This window comes from Rousettus aegyptiacus, unplaced genomic scaffold (assembly GCF_014176215.1).
Source record: "Rousettus aegyptiacus isolate mRouAeg1 unplaced genomic scaffold, mRouAeg1.p scaffold_m13_p_8, whole genome shotgun sequence".
NCBI lineage: Eukaryota > Metazoa > Chordata > Mammalia > Chiroptera > Pteropodidae > Rousettus > Rousettus aegyptiacus.
In genome coordinates this window covers 94,483,023-94,503,211 of record NW_023416311.1, presented here as the reverse complement: position 1 = coordinate 94,503,211, position 20,189 = coordinate 94,483,023, and the positions used below count along the sequence as shown (strand labels likewise).

Here is a 20,189-nt window from a genome sequence, read left to right as displayed (position 1 = left end):
TGGCGCAGGAATTCACAAATAGACCAGAACAGAGTAGGGAATCCAAAATAGGTTCATATATATCAGGAAATTTGGTGTATATAAAAAGGAGACATTTCAAAACTGGAGGATAAATAACAGTCTGTTTAGTAAACTTTATTGAAATAATTAGCCAAAATTTTTTAGAGAAGAACATAAAATTAGGTTCTGCTTTAAATACATAAATAAATTTCAGATAGAATAAAGAGCTAAACATAAAAATCTAATCTGTGGAAGTATTGGAAGGAAATAGAATATATTCTAAGGTGGGGAAGCCCCGTAAGACTGTAAATTCAGGAAGTCGTCATGAAGAATATATTGCCATCAATAAGTTTAGTGTATACCATAAAATAAAAGTTGACAGTCAAGTTATGGGAATGGTTTTAGGAGTGATATGAAGGAGTAATTTTCACATTTTTCTCAATATACTTCACTGTTTGAGTTTTCCGTAAGAATGTACTCACAAATAATGCAATTTTCTCACTGTGCTTACCACAGCGTGTGGACCATGGCAATAGGCATATAAATTGTAGTAGCTATTATTGTTTCGAAACCCCCTTCCCTCACTTACAGTGATTCACATTTAGAAAATGTGACCTCATGTCATGTCTAAATGTGTTTTTTGTAAAATTCTCTCACGTTTCTAAAATCATTGCCTTGTTGGTACTCTGAATGCATTATTCTACCACTCAATGCAGAGGGTAAAGGATTCAGTTCTATTGTTAGATGTGTCGTGACTGTTGGTTACAGTGTGCCTGAGTATACACTGCGTGCTGTGGGAGGGTGCGGGGGAGGCAGGGACAAGCAAAAGGGCCGTGAACCCACTTAACGGTATACACGGTCTTGTCGATTGACATGGTGTACGTGTGAAAACCACTAGGGACCAGCTTGTAAAAGTTTTATCATCAAGTGCGAAGGTGAGTGTGACCAGCCCAGGGCTGGGCACTGGAGGATGCCCCAGGTCTGTGCCCTGTGGAGCTTTCAGAGAGGACCTGCCTCTCCAGGGGTCGGGAAGCGGTGGAACAGGAAGGCCTACATTGGTAAACAGACATTTATGGAAACTTTCCCTGTCTTCTTTCTCCCTCAAAACAGGCTTCTTTCTAGCTGAGACTGTGCAGTGTGATTGGGGTGGTTCCATGTGGTGCCCCGGAATGCCAGGCTAGAAGGGCGGCTCGCTCGGCGGGTAGACAGCCTCTCCTGGGGCTGTGGTGGGATCGACTTTCCCTGAGCACATGGGCCAGGGCTCTGAGTCTGGTATCCGGTTGCCCAGCATTTTCATCATCATGTCTGTTTTCATTCCTTCCCTTCACCAGGAGATTTCATATGTAGTTAGTTGACTTTTCTCCATAGTCAGCCCAATAAGCTTGGATGTAACCAACATGGATACTTTTCAGGTATCACAATTGTATGCCTTATGCTTTACCTCAAAATATCATTTAATTCTCGTAATAACCCATCTCAGATGAGGAAATGTAGGCAAAAAAAAGAATAAATTTGTTTTTAAGATCACCCACCTGGTAAGCAACAGAGTCTTAGATTCAAACCAAGATCTGCCAGACTCCAGAACCTTCATTCTGTCCAATAAGCTGCTAACTCAAACCCAGGCCGTTCCCCAGTAAACATCACACCTTTTCTGCGGCACAAGGAGAATTCTGGAAGGTCTTCCTGGCCAGAGTTCAGCAGCTTCACCATCTCTTGCCCCTCTGTGCAGAGGGAGGAGGGAGCCCCGGACCAAGAGTCCAGATGGTGTCTGTGAAGCTCCTTCATCTCCATTCCTGAGCTGTGTCACAGCCCAGAGACAGTCACATCTTCCTCACCCACGCTGGCTAGTGGTCAGACAGTGATGATACCGTAGGATGTAGTAAAGACTCACGCCAAGGCACGATGGCACTGATGACAGCAGCGAGGGCACGGAACTTCCCATCGGGTGGTCCCCCCAGCAGTCCTCGTCAGTCTTCTGTCCCTAACACTGTTCCCTTGACCTTTCCCCCTACTCTCTCCTACTCCTAAGGCTGTGAGCAGCACATCCAAACATGATTGTAGTAAGGGAGGGAAAAAAGAGCCCGGCTAGATGCAGGCACCCTTTAGAAATGTGGGCACGTTTTCAAGGAGATGCGAACAAGACCCCTCCCTTCACAGGAACTTTTAGGTACAAATGACCGAAGTCTTTTTTTTTTAAATTTATTTATTTTTAATCATAATCAACGTACAGTATTATATTAGTTCTAGGGGTACAGCATAGTGATTCCACATTTATACAACAGGTCTAGTAACCGTCTGCCCCTGTACAGTTATGCAGTGTTTCTAACTCTAGTCCCTGTGCAGATTACACCCCCATGACTTATCACTGGAAGTTTGTACGTTTTAATCCCCTTTCCCTACCCCGCCCCACCCCACTTCTGCCAGCCGTCAATTTGTTCTCCATATCTGTGAGTTGGTTTCTGTTTTGTTTTGTTTGTTCGTTTGTTTAGAAGTCTTTCACTCTGTTATGTAGCATGTCTGTCCATGCTCGGCTCACAGGAGGGCAGCCCATTTCTAGTGCTACAGGAAAAGGAAGGAGCCACTGCCAAGTTAAAGCACGTTCTCTGGTCATCTGTCACATGCCGTAGGAGGAGGGACAAAGAGAAAACTGAGTTTGTTCCAAAGTCGAGGGTCCTTTAGAAGCCCGTGTGAAACGTGAATAATACATGTCGACGTCGTCATCGGGTTCGTTTGCTTTTTAAAAAATCCTCCGAAGTGTGTTTAGCGAGGAGAGAGGCCGACGTGAGGGCACAGTTCGTGCCTGTTGGCTCTGACCCAGGCAGGTGTCACCAATCAGTGGTCCGAGCTCTGTGAAGCTCAGGGTGCCTCAAGGTCGCACCCTGGGGCAGGAGGTCACACGCCACAGGCCTATGACTGGGAGGTCACCAACAGCTGGCAAAGGCATTCCTGGGGTTCACGTTATTTGCAAAAGGTATCCTCTTTCCAAATAAGGCCACATTCTGAGGTTCCAGGTGGACATCAGTTTTGGGGGGACACTCACTAGTCATCTGAAAGGCTTTCCTGTGTGACATCTCCATTTCAAGATAGAATTTATAGCCAGACTCTCGGCACAGGGCCTTAAGCATGGTTTTAACTTCTACCTAGACCCCTTCTCTGCTTCCCTCCAATCCAGACCCCTCACTTCCTCCTCCTCCAAGCCCCGCTAAGCCAAGTTCTGCTGGACCTCTGACCCCTGATACTTCCAAGGAGAACTTGGCCTGTCCCTCTTTTAGAAGCCTCTGAAGTAAACTCTGCTTCCGTTGGAACATTCTTCATATAATTAATATCACTTTTAAATGTGTAGACTATCATAAATTCATATGTTTTCATCCTTTTGTATACTAATGTTTTAAATATTTTATTAAACATTTCCCTAATTATTAATAAATGTTAATATTTATGTTATATGCCGCTATTTTGTTATAAAATCTTATTTCAGTAATATAACACGTAATTATATAACCGGCACGTTAATTTTTAGAATTAATTACAAGTTGACTGCCTTCTTCAGTGCTTTGTCAGCCCTGAGCCCGGTGCCTGCGCTCAGTTTTTGAACCCATTCTCTTTATATCATTTTCTTAAGTTTCAGAGAAGGTCTCTTCTTTGGCACAAGACTGACTGCCTTCTTGGTGTGCAAGTGACTGTCTCACCGGGACCTCCCCTTTCGGGGTAGGGGCGGGAGCTACTGAGTGCCATTTCTGGCTCTCCAGCCTCCACACCTGTCCGCAGAAGCTGGGGCAGAGTCTGTCCCTGGGTTCAGCCGTGCATCTGAGAGATGCCTTTGTGTTGTCTCGAAATCGAAGGCAGGACATTTAAAATACAGCTTCAATAATTGATCCTATTGGGATTTAAGAAAAGAATGAAATCTGAAAACTCACTTTTCTCATTCTTCCTCTAAGTTGCTTTTTTTCCCCTTCTATCCTTCACCTCTGCCCCTGGCGAAGAGGGAACTGAGACATCTAAACTTTGAAAAAAAAACAGACATTTCTTTACGCGAGGTCTGTAGACTCTTTGATCTGGAACTTCTATCATTACAAATGGCTCGTGAGAGGCCACTTTGGACTTAGCCATATATTTATGTATATGTTTTAAAGATTTTTCAAATGAAATTGGACCTTATAAACTTTGCGCCTGATAATTTAAAGAGCCCTTCTTTTTCAGCTCTTTAAGAAACAGCAATACTGAAATTTTCCACAGATCTACTTTCCCAAACTTAACTTTTCCCCCCTTAAGTCACATCTCAGGAACCTCTCCCTTTGCTCAAAGTACTGGGAGGTGGGCCTTTTGAGAACAGGTAGTGCCAATATATAAAACCTTTGAGGAAGTTAGACAGAAGGGTAAATAAAATAAATCTCATCTTGATGCTCCCAGGCCGTAAGAGCTCATTTTAAAAGACTATGCGAGGTCTCTTTAAGAGGAAGTCGCTGCAGAGAGCTCAGGATGCAAAGTGTTAGTGAACAGGAGCAAAAACCTCCCCCCTCGTGACTGAGCGTTGCTCTTCTTGACAACACATGCCCTGAGTCTTTCCTGGAGCCCATGTCAAGCCGCCTGAGCATCCGGTGAGCTGGGTGCCCGGCCCCTGACCCAGGACTGCTGCCATCCTCACAGGGCTCCCATCTGTGAGCAATGGGCGCAGTTCGCTCCCCAGCTTGGGGGAGCTAGAACAAGTGAAGATTTGCCCCGTTATCCGTGAGAGGGATTTGTGAGTCTAAATGGAACAGTGGAGACCGTCCCCCCAGAGGTGAGAAGGTCCTCTGGTCGGTGCTTTTGCGTCTCCCTCACCTTTCAGATTCTTCCAGATCATACGCTTCCTGGTATGCAGTTCAAGAAATGGTTTCGGGGGCTGTTTGTTTTTCCAAGCGGCTCATGGCTCTGATTTCAATTTTGGATGTTTTCTGTTTGTTCCGAGTAGGAGGGTTCCAAGTCTAGTGTGTACCGTCTGCCAGCTACTTCCTGTTGAGAACCCTGGGTAAGGAAGTGAGTTCCTAATATTCTAAAACATGCTTGTGACTCAAATGCTCACACCTGCTTGTACCTCGTACACAAGCAGAGGAGCTGGCTGTTCGTGCCAGGAGTGGTTTCCCCTGGCATTGAAATCGCGTGTCCGCAGAGACCCTCTCGACGTTTAAAAAACGTTACGGTGTTGACTATCTAATGGCATTGTGATATGGCACAACATTTATATTAAAACAATCAGGCTTTAGAAACTCTTGCCTCAGAAAAGCGAAAGAGTCCCTTGTACAGGAGGCAGCTGAATCAGAAGGGAAGGTCGTCATCCGGATATTTGTGATAAATGGTGGAAAGGTAGGTGAGGGAGGAGTAGATGCTGGAGAGGCAGTGTTTCCCTGCACACACACGTGCATCTGATTGATTTGCGGCAGTCGCTTGTATCAGTGCAAGCAGCGCACATATTTTACAAAATATTCAGGGGTCAGCCCATGTCACAGCTTGGTTGGGATAGGCAGCCTCCCAGACTCCGCCCTGAGTTCTGGGGCAGTTCCAGGGCCTCTGGGACCATCTTCAGAGTTCAGGTCAGGCCAGAAAGCATGCAGTTGCTCTGGGAGCCTGACCCTGGCCAGATGGACGTGGAAGTGAATCAGGAGGCCACCGTCCGTCTGTGTTTTGAAAGACATCTGTCTCATCTCCCTCTGGCAGAGAATATGGCCTGCAGTTGGCCAGACTCTGTCTCTACTAGCCTGATCCACACACCCCGACCGCGCTTCACACACACACACACAGCCATCCTTTTCCGCTCAGTGACTCAGGCCCACAAGACCCTCGAAATGCCTCTCTGCCTCAAGGGGCCAACGAGGCCCTGTGTCTAAGGCACATGGCCTTACCTTTTCAGATCTTTAGTTTTCTAATGTTTCTGTGCCTCTGCCTGTCCCTGTGAATTTGATTTTTCCAGGGACGCCTTTTCTCTATCTTCACTCTGGTTCTTTTTGCCCCCTGCTGACCACAGAATTGCCTTTGACCACTCTCTTCCATGAGTTCGCCTTTCCAGGATCTCATCCAGGACAATAGCTGCAGACAGGTTTAACGAGCTGACCCATGATGACCTAGCACATTTCCAAAACGGAAAGGAACTAACATTCATTGGCATTTACTATGTGCCAGGCAGGAAACCAGCTGGCAAAGCAGCCAGCTTAATCTATTATTTCATTTCATCTTCCCCAGAACCCCATAGGTGGATGAAACCAAGGGATTAGCCTCCGATGCTAAGTGTCCTGCCCCAGGCCCAAGTGGCAGTGCTGACCCCTGAACAAAGCATAACCTTGCTCCAGGATCAACTGTATCCAAATGTATGTGGCTGCAATCAGTATGGGGTGAATTCGGCCGAAGCTGCTTAGGTATTGAGTACAGAGAGTCCCAGTCCAAAGGAGCCCTTTGCTGTTGGTTTGTCCGGCTGCCAGGCCACAGATTTAAGGGAATTCTTCGCGATTGTCATTCATCCGACGTGACTTCTCAGGAATGCTCTGCCAGTGCCGCTCTACCCAGACAGAGGAGCTGAGGCCTGTTCATTTCTGACAGACCTTCTTTGGCCACTGTGAATTCTCATCATCTCCCTTTAGGGAAATAGTTTGTTAATTCTCATCATATTGCCCCTCCACGTGGAGTCCTCCAGGAAGCAGGTGCCGAGTTAGGGCTAAGAGTGCAGGATATATGTTGGGAGGACACCAGAGAACGGAGAGGGGAGGAAGCAGGACAGGGCAGGGGGAGCCGCGCGCCATGCTGCTGACCTGATAAAGTGAGCCGGCCCCACCGAGAGCTCCCCAGTGCAGACTGCTCGTTAGAGGCATCCTGTGCTGGGTGGCAATGGCCAGCCTCGTCTCGCCACCTTGATGGCCCATCAGCCAGGAATCGCTCCAAAAGAGCGACACCTCGGCTTGCAAGCCGAGGTGGACTCTGATGAAGTGCACAGCTGGAGGTCACAGACGCTAACACACTCCTCATCAGCTGGACAGCAAGTCCCGACTTGAAGGACTTCAGCCCGGAGCTTTGCCTGCCTCTTCCTGATTCTGACTGGCCCACCACTAGCTGACAGCACATTCTCTTCCACAGGAATCCCCAGAACAATGAAAATGGTATTAAGGGACCCCCCAGCTTACAGCCAGCAGGTGTGCAGACTGCCCGCAATCAGGAGGGCTGGTTCGCTGTAGAGGGAGAAGTGTCTGGTACAGCTCTGCTTGAGAAGTGCTAGTCAGGAGTGGGGTACTGGGGAGGTGTGAGGCAGGAGGAAAGGTGTCTAAGCTACAGAGTACTCCCGAGGGGAGAGGCCGATGTTGGACAGGCGTATCTTGTGTTAGCCTTGTTTTTTGTTATTGTTGTTTTGTTTTGTCTGGGCTGGGGGCCAGGTTAGTTCCTTAATCTTCTGATTGTAGGTAATTTGAGCAAATATCACCCCTACTTTTCCAAAGTTCTTGGGGACTGTCACAAGCCCCTCACTGAGAGATGGAATGGGGCAGTAGGCCACTCCTATCCGCACCCTGAGAAACCACCTCACCCCTCCCAGATACTCACCTGCCTTCTGTGCCTGCCTGAAAATACCTCCTGTTTTCTCTAAGGCCCTTTTCTTATGGGCTTGGGACATATTTTGTGTGTTAACATACCTCTAAAGCGGAACCCCTTATGGTATTAATGTGGGGAGAGGCCCCTTTTGGCTGTTAGAAGTTGCAGCCCTTTTCCTCCATCTAAACCTGGTCATAATAAACAATGGGATGAGGCTTTACTACAGTGAGTCCCAAGGTCATCGTCTAGTTTGTTTGCAGTCAGATGGAAATCTGAATCCCAGCTCCACCCATAGCAGCTCTGTGACCTTGGGCGAGTAAATTACTCTCAGCCTTAGTTTTCTCATCTCTAAAAGATGGATCATGATGTCGACATTTAATGGGGTTGTTTTAGATTGAAATGAGGTGATACGTGTATGCAGTTAACTCAGTACACAGCATAGAGTTACGACTTGATATTGGTACCTGTCCCCCTTGTCTAATCTAACTCGTGTTAGTTTTGGAGCTTCTAATGTAAACACATTAAAGCAAGCTTTGCATTTTTGTATCAGCGTTTATGCTTGCGCATCCAATAACTTACGGTTTCTCTAACGCTTCAGTTGCAGTTGTTTAAAAATCCCAGGAGATAAATACAAATGCCTCTGCATTTTCCCCGTATCTGAACATAACTAAGAACCAGGGGTCACAAAGATACGTGATGATGCCACAGTCACAACCGGTCCACAGGCACAGGAGAAGTGCCCTGACTGGAAGCCAAAGTGTGAAAATCGTTCCATCCACATCTGTAAGGAGTTGGCTCATCTGTTTTTCTAGGCTAGAGTTCTGTTGATTTGGCTTTCTTGTAATTGAAATTCTCCAGACCAAGAAGAGTCCAGAGGATCAGGCAGATGGATGAACCACAGGGAAAACAGTCAACAAATCCATCCTCTAAGAAGCAACCTTTGCTTGTAGAAGACGATTGTAAAACTTAGTCCGTCGACATGAACCTTTATAGATTTTTAGACCCGTCCAGCCCAACCATGTCTGCCAGCGAGCCTTTGAGAAGAAAGGAAAAGTAAAAGAGAAATCACATTTTAAAAATTCTTAGTTCACTGTATAGAAGAGAGTCTGGAGAACCATGGTTGACATTAGCCAGGACTCATCGATGGAGGTAGTCAGCTTGCAATTTCTTAAGTATCTCTTCTCTGCTGACTTCAAAACAGTAAAAGAAATTCAGAAAAGAAGCCTACTATTTTGATGGAAGCTGTTTCGACATAAGTGAAACCAGGCTTGGCGCGAGGTGGATGCAGGCTCTGGCCAAGCCAATCGAACAGACCGTGGAAGGACTGAAAGAAGATGGGGAAATTGTTTCAAGATGGAGCTGGATCCACTTGAAAGGGGGGGTAACTAGAGGGTACGGATAGTTCATCAGTGTTTGAATCAGTGTGTGAGTAGCATTGTGTGCGTTCTGAGGTACGTAGATCCGCAGAAGTCTCCGTTCTAGAATCATCTCCAGGGAAGGAGAAGAGTGCAGTGTGAGGGCTGGAGGGTTCCTGGCCGGTTGTGAACTCTCAGGTTTGGCTGGTTTGGGGGAAGTGGAGGCAGAAAGGGAGTGTGTGTGTCATTCTCCTGGGTTCCAGCAGCTTTTCCTCTGGAGGAAGCTGGGGATGTGATGGGGCAATATCGAACTCAGTTCCTGGGTCATTTTTGACATATTTTTCAGGGCTTAGTGCACCTTAGGTTAGAAAATAAATTGAACATAATCTTTGGGACATGGTCCGCCTTCAGTTATCCTTGAGTGTTGATAGTAGCCTCTTCCAAGGTGAGGTCAAGGACAATATCATGTGGGAAAGTATAGGAATTGCCATAGGAAATGCACCTCACAGGGCTGGGCAGTGAGTGGGCTGTCAGCCAAGGGGAGAGTGGACATCCTGGATTTTCTGTTTCTCAGACCTGGCCTATCTTCAGCCTCAGAGGTGAGTCATAGTAAAGACCTCTATGGTATGAATTCCGTGTCTTTGGCTGGCCAGGGATCAGGGCACAGAGGAGGAATGGAAGCAAAGTACAGAAGAGACTTTGGGTCCAATAGACCCCAGCATTCTGTCCCAGACAAAAATAACATGGAGAAAATAAAAATGAAATGCAGTTGATATAAGAGTGTAGTAACATGAATATATTAGCATATAATACATATTATATTAGCATGGTGTTTGGTACCTTTGCCTGGTTAGTGCTAACGAAGAAGGCTTTCCTTTTGAAGCAGAGTTGGCTTAAGATGATATTGGAGCAGTGGGAAGAACCTAGGAGACCAAGTGGGAAGGTATGCCTGGTGCAGTCGCCTGAGGAACTGTGGTGGAACAAGGGTCCCAGGGGGGCCCACAGCCTAGTCCAGAAGGAATGGTGGCTGTTCACTGGCGTAATGTGAGCAGAAAGGATGAATGAGACGCTGGCAGGGCCATGAGGGCTATCTCCTCAGGATATTGGGTGAGAACTGAAGGAAAGTGAGAAAGATTCCATCAAAAGAGCATGTTTGCATGAATCGAGATTTTAGGGGGTAAATGTCAGTGAGGATGCAGAAGGAGTTAACGTCTGATGAGGAAGGACCTACTAAGAAGGAGTTGCTTTTCAGAAGCAAGATACAAGAGGCCGCGTGTTGTATGATTCCTTTCACATGAAATGTTCCGAAAAAGCAGATCTAGAGAGACAGACAGTAGTAGCTGGGACGGGAATGGGCGTTGACGATAAATGGGCGTGAGGGATCGTATTGAGGTGATGAAAATATTTTAAAACTGATTTATGGTGATGGTTGCCCCACTCGGTAAGTTTCCTAAAAATTATTTAATTCGGCGTTTGAAATAGACGAATAATAATATATAAAATGCACCTCAACACAGTTGTTTTTAAAAAGAGCCTTACTTTTTTTTAAACAGCATCTTCATTGCCCAGTCTTTTTTCATGGTGCTTATTATGTGCCAGCCATTGGGCTAGCGTATGAGGATCCAAAGCACGAAGTCTTGCAAAAAAGTAGTTTTAAACAGGTAGTTTTCAAAGAAGGCGAATGGCTGCTGACAATTTTGACCTCACTGATCATGACCGACTTGTAAACTGTGACGTGAGGTAGGTTTTGGCTATTGGACTGGCTAAAATTAAAAAGTGACAATATTCAGGAACAAATGGTTTTCTAAGACACTACGGGTGAGATTCTGAATTGCCCTTTTCTAGAGGAAAGATTAAAAGTACACGTGAAACACTCGAATGTGCTTTTGACCCAGCAAGAACTTGGGCCCAGAAAGTTCACCTAAAAGAATTGATCCTCAGGAGGCTTTAGACACTGTGAGTGTTCTGACACCATCACATTTCTGTCACGAGACCAGCCCCCTGCTCCAAAATCCAGCTTCGGCTATCTGGCTGCCCACACAACATCCACGCGAGCGTCTCCAGCTTGACGTGTCCAGAACTTAACTCCGGAATAGATACCCGATCTGCATTTGGGATCGGTCAGGTAGCCCCAACCCCCAAAAGGCTGCCGCATCAGCCTCAGCCGATGGCAACTCCATCCTTCCGGTTGCTCGTACCTACACCCTCTCCTTGACTTCTGCCTTTCCCCCCACCGCCTGTATCTGATCCAAAAGCAAAGGCTGTCGACTCTGCCTTCACAATCAATCACAATTTGTGCCATGTTTTACCATCTCCACTGCTGCTCCACGCTGAGCCACCTCATCTCTCCCTGGAATCTCTGAAGGTGATGTCTCTCTGATCTCCCTCCATCTCCCCAGGCCCTTCCAATCAATCTATTCGCAACACAGAAACAGATCATCTCAAAAACAGTGCATATCCCGATATTCCTCTGCTCAGAACTCAACGGCTCCCCCTTTGCACACAACTCTTTACAACAGCCTACAAGGCCTTGCGTGAACTGGCCTGTTACTTCTCCTACCCCATCTCCGGTTACTCTCCTCCCCGCTCTCTCCTCCTCTCCAGCCTCACAGGCCTCCTTGCGCTTCCCCAGATACACCAGGCGTGCTTCCAGCTTGCCACTCTTGCACGGGCTCTTCCCTCGGTCTGGAACGTTCTCCCAGGCAGCTGCGTAGCCAGCTTTTTCATCTTTACGTCTCTCTGCCCCATATGTTCTTCCCAGCGAGGCTCCCTCTGCCACAGCGTTTAAAACCCCAGCCTGACTCTTCCAGCTCCCGGCATGCTCGATGCTCCATCCTGCTCAAGGTTCTCTATTTTCCACAGCACATCTCACCTTCTCTGACATACTATACAGTTGAATGCTTATTTTAATAGATCTATTGTTTATTGTTTATCTCCCCTGCTAGACTGTAAGCCCCACAATGACAGGAATCTTTCGGTTTACTGCTGTGGCCCCAAATGCCTAAAACAGTGTTTGACATATAGTAGGCATTCAATAACTGTTTGTCGAATGAATGAATGAATTTGTAATGAGCAAGTAGTACGTTTATCAACAATAACAAAAAAAAAAAAATAGCATTATGTCATGAGAAAAAAAGTGAAATGAGTTCCCGTGTCTGATGCTCACCGGTTCCCTGATGAGGTGAGAGTGACTGACTTGTGTGCGGCAGTGTCTGACTTTACCCGCGCTTCCTTTGCTCCCCAAGGAAAGGGTGACCAGCATCATCAGGATGAGTTAGTAAATCCGTATGGCCGCAGTTCTAATCCGATTCTGTACAGACTACAGGTTGACCTCATATAGTTATTAAAAAAAACAAAACAACAACAACCGTGATTTGCTCACAGTAATTTAATAAAGAAATGCAATCATTCGCAAATAGAAGCCTAGAGAGTCTCTTTTGAGAGCCAGTCTCTCTGCAGTATGTTTTATAAGGTCAGTTTTCATCATTGATCGGGTATTTTTTTACTTAATTTACTTCTGAATTCCTGTTTCCAAAAAGCATATGGGTGCTTTAGAAAAGCTTTTATTGATTCATGCACAAATGAGGTGCATAAAAACCTTTGAGGAAAAGTGAAACTTCATTTAAACTTATTGCTGTATGAGAGAAAGGGCCACACTTCTCTTTTCTTCCCGTTAAGCTATGATTGGGGTTGAAAGCGCAGGGTGTGTGACCTAGCGCAGAGATCCTTGGCTATGAGAGCTGCGAATTTAAATCGATCTTGTTAGTTGGATGTGAACTTTTAAGATAAACGTGAACATTAGTGATAATCGTTGCGTGGAAACCAAAATAATTTTTCCATTGGTCATACGAGATAGCTTTTTATCCATTGTTTTTCTGCAGTGCCCCCCCCCCCCGCCACACACACACCCCATCCCTACCCCTTTACATCCAGAAGCTCTTAGCAGGAAGCAGAGAGCCAGCTCTACTTCGGCCCAGAACAGATATCGCAGCCAAATGGTTCCTGGAGATGGAATCTAAGCAAGGACAGGACGGAACAGTGAACAGTCAATGCCGATTGACACAAATGCAGTTGCTGCCTTCGAGGCTGACACTGAATTTAATCAGTCTGTGTGCGGTCCAAGGGTAGAGCACCCACTTCCTTTTTCACTCTTCTTAGTATAATTCCATCTCTGTTGGATTCTGCCTTAAAGATTTATTTTTAGTATTGGCTCGATTTGGGATGCATATTGATTCTTATTTCCAAGGACTAGTGTCAAGAATAATATATCTTTGAGCTCCTTTTATTATAAGTTTGATGTAGGGGAACAAGATCAGTTATGAACTGAGTGTATTGTCCTGCTGTATGATGAGAACTGTGATTTTAGTCCACTAGTAAGCTAACAGGTTAGCCTGCCAATTTCATGGATGTCAGAACACATGAGACTCCTAGAACGGAGAGGAAAAAACAGTTTATTTATAGAAATAGCAGTAGCCAGAGTGTCAGCGTATTTGTACTACTTCCCCAAACCCCGACCCCCTGAGGGCAATGTGGACTTCTGTCCTGGTATATAGATGGGCCTGACTGAAATTTCTCTGCTGACCAAGTGATGGTAGTAAAAGTTTTGACAGCTGATAATTTGGGCCGGGGTTGAATGGCTGATATTGTATCATAAGCCGGGGGGGGGGGGGGGGGAAATCCTCAAATAAATATTTACCTTGGTTCTTCACTCGCAACATGTGTCCCCCCACCCCATCCCAATTTTATGATGAGAAATAGTAAAATACACATTTTACAATAAAGAGAACATACTGAATTATCCATAGTCTCTGCTCTGGTCTCCAGATAAGAGAGGAAGAAAGAGTTGTTGAACACCAGCCGTTCGTGCTGATGAATAGAGGAGGCGAGAAATAGTAAAAATTGACACCATCAGTTGCCTGCCGCAAGCGGCAGTTGGAATGCAGTGTTCTAGTTATTTCTACTCTAAGACTTTCCGATCTATTTTCAAAGCTTCGTTGGTGCCTGAGGCCCGTCTTCCCCCATCTGATCAGGGCTGACTTTCTCCCTCACTGTACTAGCAAAGAAGTAGATTGATTTACTTTCAGAAAAGGCCTTATGGGCACATCAAGGATAGCATTCACTCTGATCGACACCACATTCTGCCAAAAATTCCACCTTCAGAGCCCCTGCAAAGGAAATTTGGCTCTTTCTAGGGAGGATGTGGAATCTAGTTGACGTATTCCCAAAATTCAGGGTAGCTAGGAGGCCACACCTGAGAAAGAGACTGCCCTTGGGGAACCTGGTTACTAAATGACTCCAGGAAATAATTACTACCATCTTCCCATCCCCTCTTTGGAGCTGTCCATACTTGCCTTCTTCTGTTTCCTAGCCGAGGATACTGGGAAATTAACCTATATATATTTAACACTTCCTCTCAACCCATTGTTCTCTGGGAAACAAAGTTTTCACAACCTCAGACAGCCCTCTGGATTAATTAGGCTTAGGAGATTTTCAAAGGACCGCAAACAGCTTTTCAGCCTCTCTTTACTTCTTAGGCAAGAGGAAATCACAGGAGAGAGAAATCAACCTCCATTTGTCGACTCAGATGAAGTAAGAATGTCTGCTTGGTAAAAAAGTCTGAGTTCCAGAATTCTCTTATGCATTCTGAGTTCTACAGTGTTTTTATGGCATCGTAGTGTAGGCGAGTGTCCAGTGGTGGTGATCGAAGTTGCTCTCAGTTACACACAGTTACACACCCATGGTTCAGCTCGGCAGCACCACTGTGTGGCTCATACTGTGTGCCAGGCATCAGTAATCGATGTCTGAATGCCCAGGGTGATTTTCGGAAGCATCTGGATATTGCCCCTCCCAAGGACTTTGGCAAAACAGTCCAGGATATCAAACTTGTACATTTGCCTCAAGTCTTCTTCTGATGGAATCAGGACATGGATAAATAATGCACGTCTTTGGCCTTCCAACACTTCCCTGTCTTTGCCCCTTCTCTTATCTCTTACCTCCCAGTCCTTCTTGTTCTTCAGACACTAGGCTTCAGCGTTTCCAAGCACCCAACCTCACCTGCCAACCCCCTCCCAGGCCTCCCACTCCCAGAAAGACCAGACTCTAGAATTACGACAGAGCATCAAAAAACAGAGGAGGTACTCAAAACTTCCTTTGTATAAAGCGCTTTTCATATGGTAGAAAAACTTCTAAAAGGCTAATTTTACCCATTGTTAATGAACAGGACCTTCTGTTTTTATTTTTATTCTTTTAAGTCGTGTGAATTTACTCCATTTCTTCTTTCTCATGTTAACTTTGAAATTTTACAGATTCTAATGGTGGGTAACAATCCTACTGAACAGAAAAGGCAATTTGGAAATATGAATTAGCCAGCAAGGTGCTGGAAAAGTTAAGAAAGTTACTTTAATACAGATGGATAGGAAATATCAGAATATTACATTTAAGGTGGCTCAAAGAATTATAAGAAGATTACCCTCTGCCTAAAAGTCTTTCTCACCAACTTGCTATAGTGTCCATAATTCATTCATTACGCTTTGTCTTTCGGATGACCTTAGAAAAGTTTATGTCGAGGAAGGAATAAAATAACCTGTCATACAGTTCCCTGATGGTGTCAGGGTCTTATTTATTGCTAGGAAGCCAAGGGAGGACAGGGAGACAGTGCCAAACTAAAGATAAATTCCTCTTGCTTTGTAATTTTTCTGAACGTGGACTTCAGAAGGAATAAAATACCTTCAGTCACGGGAACTTCCAAGGTTCTTGGAGCTTCCATGATGTAGAGATGGGGAAGATATTCGGGATCTTGAATTCTGAGTCCATGGTCAGCCTTTTTGGTACTGAAAAGAAGGTCTCTGTATACAACCCATCAGGCTGTTCAGAGTTTTAGTACAGGGGGTAGAGTCCCAAAAGGAATTTGAAAGGAATTACCTGTCTAGGCCGACGTGGACATAAAAGGAATGTTCCTGTTTTTTCAGGGTTGTGTGTTGTCCTTGGCACTGGATCGCCGTTGTTGGGACGACTTGCACCTCTGATCCCTAGAACTCTCCCTGGGAAAGTAGCATCCACAATCATTAGACGCGAAAGCACCTTAGACATGACCCATTTTAACACCTCATTTTACAGATGAGGGAACTGCAGCACCGGAAAGGTAACGACCGAAGAAGCAGAATCGCTCAGGGAGTGCAGCATGGGCTGGGGCATCAGGCACACCTGAGTCTCCCATGTGGCAGTTACGTGAACCTGGGCACGTGAATCAATCTTTCTGAGCCTCAGTTTCTTCTTCCCTAAAGAGCTTTAGAGATTACCCACTCAAAAACTGAACTCTGACCTTGGCCAGTATTATTTTATTTGCTATCCTTTTTTTAATGTGAAGACACAATTCACATAACATATAATCCACCATTTTAAAATGGGTATATTTACTGTTGTGCAATCATTACAACTGTCTAGTTCCAGAACATTTCGATCACCCTCCAAAAAACCCTGTATCTATGGGCACTGAGTCCAAACTCTCCCCTCCCCCTAGCGCCTGGCAGCCTCTAATCCACTCTCCCTCTCTGTGGATTTGCCTCTTCTGGACATGTCCTCAAAGTGGAATCATATGTGGCCTTAGGCTGTCTGGCATCTTTAACTTAGCATAATATTTTCCAACTTCACCCAAGCAGTAGCATAGGCTGCTTCCTTTTTATTGCCAAATAATATCCCATTATTTGGATATACCACATTTTGTCTATACATTCATCAGTTGATAGAAATTTGAGTAAGTTGTTGTTATTGTTTTACATGGTCGAGCCAAAGCTAGGACTTCCGGTGTCTATAACTCTCATCTGGTCCTGATGTTCCTAACACCGGAGTATATGCATGGTATTCATAGCAGTGGTTTTCTCAGAGAAACCCTTACAAACCACTAACTGCCGTTAGGATTTTATACCTTTACAAAAATGTTTCTACTATGGGGGAAAGAAAACACGACGATTCAAAGAAATAAAATCTAAACACTGTAGAAAAATTATACTGAAAACTAGGTTAAATTTTCATTTTCTAGACTCCAGTGGACTGGTCTGTATACCTCTTCATCCCACTGTATTTCACAGAACACTCTGAGTCTTGTGCAGTATCTTTTATCTACCTGGGTTTTATGTGTAAGTTCATTACCATAGTTTTTATTAGCTTTGGTTGATGTTCGATGACCCTTCTGTCTCGTTCACTTTACTCCATGGAAAACTCAGAATTATCTTCTTCGTGACAGTCACTGTCATTGCATTACTTGATCATTAGGTATGGGGAATGGATGCCTTGGGCCCAAATTTAGTACATTTCAAACACAGCTGGGCACCTCTCCTTAGAGCCCAGTCCCCTTCCCACATACTGACTGCCCCAGCTTTCCGTTCTGATGTTCAGGCCAGGAGGTGGGAGCAACTAGGTGGGTTATACTTGGAAAGTTCTCTTTTTTTTCGGTTGTTGAAGATGAGGGCATTTTCTTTGTGGGAGCATGAAGACCGGAAGTGGGTCTGGCTCGTTAAGGGCTCGGTTGTTGACATTCTTTGCTTGGGAGTGAGCGATGTGTAGAATGTGGCGAGATTCCACTGGTGAAGGCACTTCTCTGGGTTCATCTGGGGTTCCTCATCTAGGGTGGCATGAGTGGAGGGTCCAGCCCAGCCTGGTTTCCTGACCTTGAACACATGTTTTCTTTGCTAAAGCGTTAACGATCTAGTGTGGTCACTGCTAATTACTCGTTTGATGTTCTATTTTCTTGTTATTCTTTAAAATCTGGCTTAGTATTGTGTGTCGGGCTTCACGTGCACTATGTCATTTATATTATTTCCTGCTTCTAAGCATTTGACAGCCCTGAAATACATGAAAAACAACCGAGCCTTGCCCTGTCTTCTTCACGCTAAGTACCCCTCTTTCCTTCCAGTATTCCTGGTGGACCGTTTCCAGCAGCCTTCTTTGTCCTGGTCACCCTGTATCTGTGTGCTTTCCACATTTTCAATGTTCCTCTTAATGTGATACCCAGACTAGAAATGACACCCCATGTGTTCCATGAACAGCTTCATCTAGAACTGTTACCAAGAACGAACCCGATACTCGTTTAGTGCAGCATACGCATCCCAGCACTTATTACCAGTTGCATCTTAATACCAGCCAACACCCCGCCACCCCCATTCAGCATCTTTATCTATTTTAACTGTGAGGCAGAGATTTCTGTTCCTGGGAAGTTGATTTTTTGATCCTAAGAGCAGAACTTTACATGTTCTCCAATCTCTCTTGTGCATCTTTTACCCTGGGGACGTTTGTGTTATTACACCAGAACTGTATGAATGAGAGAGAGGCTAACATAATTCCGATGCAAGAAATCGTTGGATGGAGGATTCTTTTTATTTTTAATGATATGTTAAGATCGGCTCAGAAAATCCTTATCTGACTACCTATCCTAAGGTACTTTCATTAGTAATTTCTAGTTCATTGGGTTTTTCCGGTTTGTTTTGGGGTCACTTTTAGCATCAACAGTTATACAGATTAAAAGAATGAATTGAGTGTTGAGCCTCTCTAGGAGGCTCACGACCTCAATTTGTTGACCAGGTTTCTCATCACATTGGTCCCACGTGGGCCATTGAATGCGCCAGCCTGCTGCATTGCTCAAGAAGGCTGTCTGGGGGTTTTAATTGTACTTCTCTGCTTGTTGCAGTTACCTGGCTGAGCAGTGCTGGAATGGCGGCTTTATCTACCTGATCATGTTGCGTCGCTTCAAGCACAAAGTCCATTCTCCTTATAATGGCAACAGTAGCAACAGCTCTGAACCAGGAGAGACGCCAACCTTGGAGCTGGGTGACCGAACTGTGAAAAAGGGGAAAAGAGCAAGAAAGTTTGGGGTCATTTCCAGGCCTTCTACACACAAGGCCACTGAAGAATCCAAGAGCAACACTGGCTGTGAGTTGGATAATGACTCCATCTCTGAGCTAGACAATGGCCCAGACCCTGAACTTGGAAATGGTCATGCCTTCGAACTAGAAAATGGCCCAATTTCTGTCAAGGAGGTGGCTGGCACCCATCTAGACAAGTCAGAAGTGGACAGAGAGACAGAGCATAGAGCTCCAAAGACCGATGCTCTTCTGCCCACAGGCAATGATAAACACCGCTTCTCAAAATCTGGGAAGACAGACTTTCAATCAAGTGACTGCCTAGCACGGGTAAGGTGTGGTTTAACTATAGAACCTGAATTTTAAAAGAAATCTTGTTTGAAGTTGCTTTTATGGTTTAGAAAGTGCTTCTAAGGTGACATTGCATTTAGAGTCCAACAAATGTATTAAGATAAATGATCAGAGGATATAACAATAACAATGAAAAAATCCAAGTCATCTTTATCCTATTGAAATAAAGAGCTAGTCGAGTGATCATCAAGTGGAAAATTCAAGCCTTCTGTGGTATAATGTGAGTCATATGAGACCCAGATAAAGTACTTGAACGGCATCATTATTTATCACTGCTGTCACCAGTGGAATTGCCTGCAAGGCCAAGAATTCCTGGTGGCAGTTGATAGCAGAAACATCCAAGCCTCGGTGTGGCACAGGGAGGATGCAGGGAAGCATCTGCTTTTATTTTTAACACTTCAAAACCGGTGACATTTTCGTGGGGTCATGTTATAACATTGCTGAATTCCAGCGAAGTTTAGAAACTTGACAGAAATCTCCGATACTATGATATCCAGCTGTGATGGTCAGGGCTTGGTCTTACTACCTAAGGGCAAAGCAGATGTATATTCTGAACGGTGAAGGGTACTCTTCCAGCCTCAAATTGTCTCCCCCGCTATAACCAACACTCTCTCATTAAGTTAGAGTAAGCACGTTTGTTCCAAGAATCTTCTTGGCAGATACCCCTGTGGATTTCTAATGAAGCAGTAACTTCCTAAGCAGAGTGTCTCTTCTGACTCAGGGGATGCCCTCTAGGGATGAAAGACAAAGTTGGAAAGATGGAAAATGAGGCACAGTGGGGAGTGTCAAATTCAGCTTAAATTCCGCTTTGCACGCTAGAAGTGGTGCTCTGGAACTGAATGTAATTTATGGTAAGGCTCTTTCATGCATATTTCTGCATTTGCAGCCCATCTGTATAATGGGTCGAGAGGAATCAAAATAATCCCTCTCTCAAGGAACCGCATTTCTTCCTTTGAGGAGCTAGATGATCTTTATAAATCCTTACACAGAAGAGGCATATTCGTAGATAGATTGTATAAAAAAATCAGAAGAAAAAATAGTTTCTATCAATGATTTTCTATCAAGTTTATGCCCCCCACCC

The 20,189-nt window shown here is 45.0% G+C and overlaps 1 protein-coding gene across 8 annotated transcripts in view; it reads left to right on the top strand.

The window, feature by feature from the left end:
• PDZD2 (PDZ domain containing 2) overlaps nt 1-20,189 on the top strand; it is a 311,190-nt gene that overhangs the window by 208,415 nt on the left and 82,586 nt on the right. For 7 of the 8 annotated variants that reach the window (XM_016138284.2, XM_016138283.2, XM_016138290.2 and 4 more), the window contains one exon: nt 18,586-19,087. In XM_016138284.2, coding sequence (XP_015993770.2) covers nt 18,586-19,087 — 502 coding nt within the window. Of the gene's footprint in view, nt 1-18,585; nt 19,088-20,189 lie in introns of those variants that run through there. The other variant, XM_016138291.2, reaches the window with a different exon arrangement.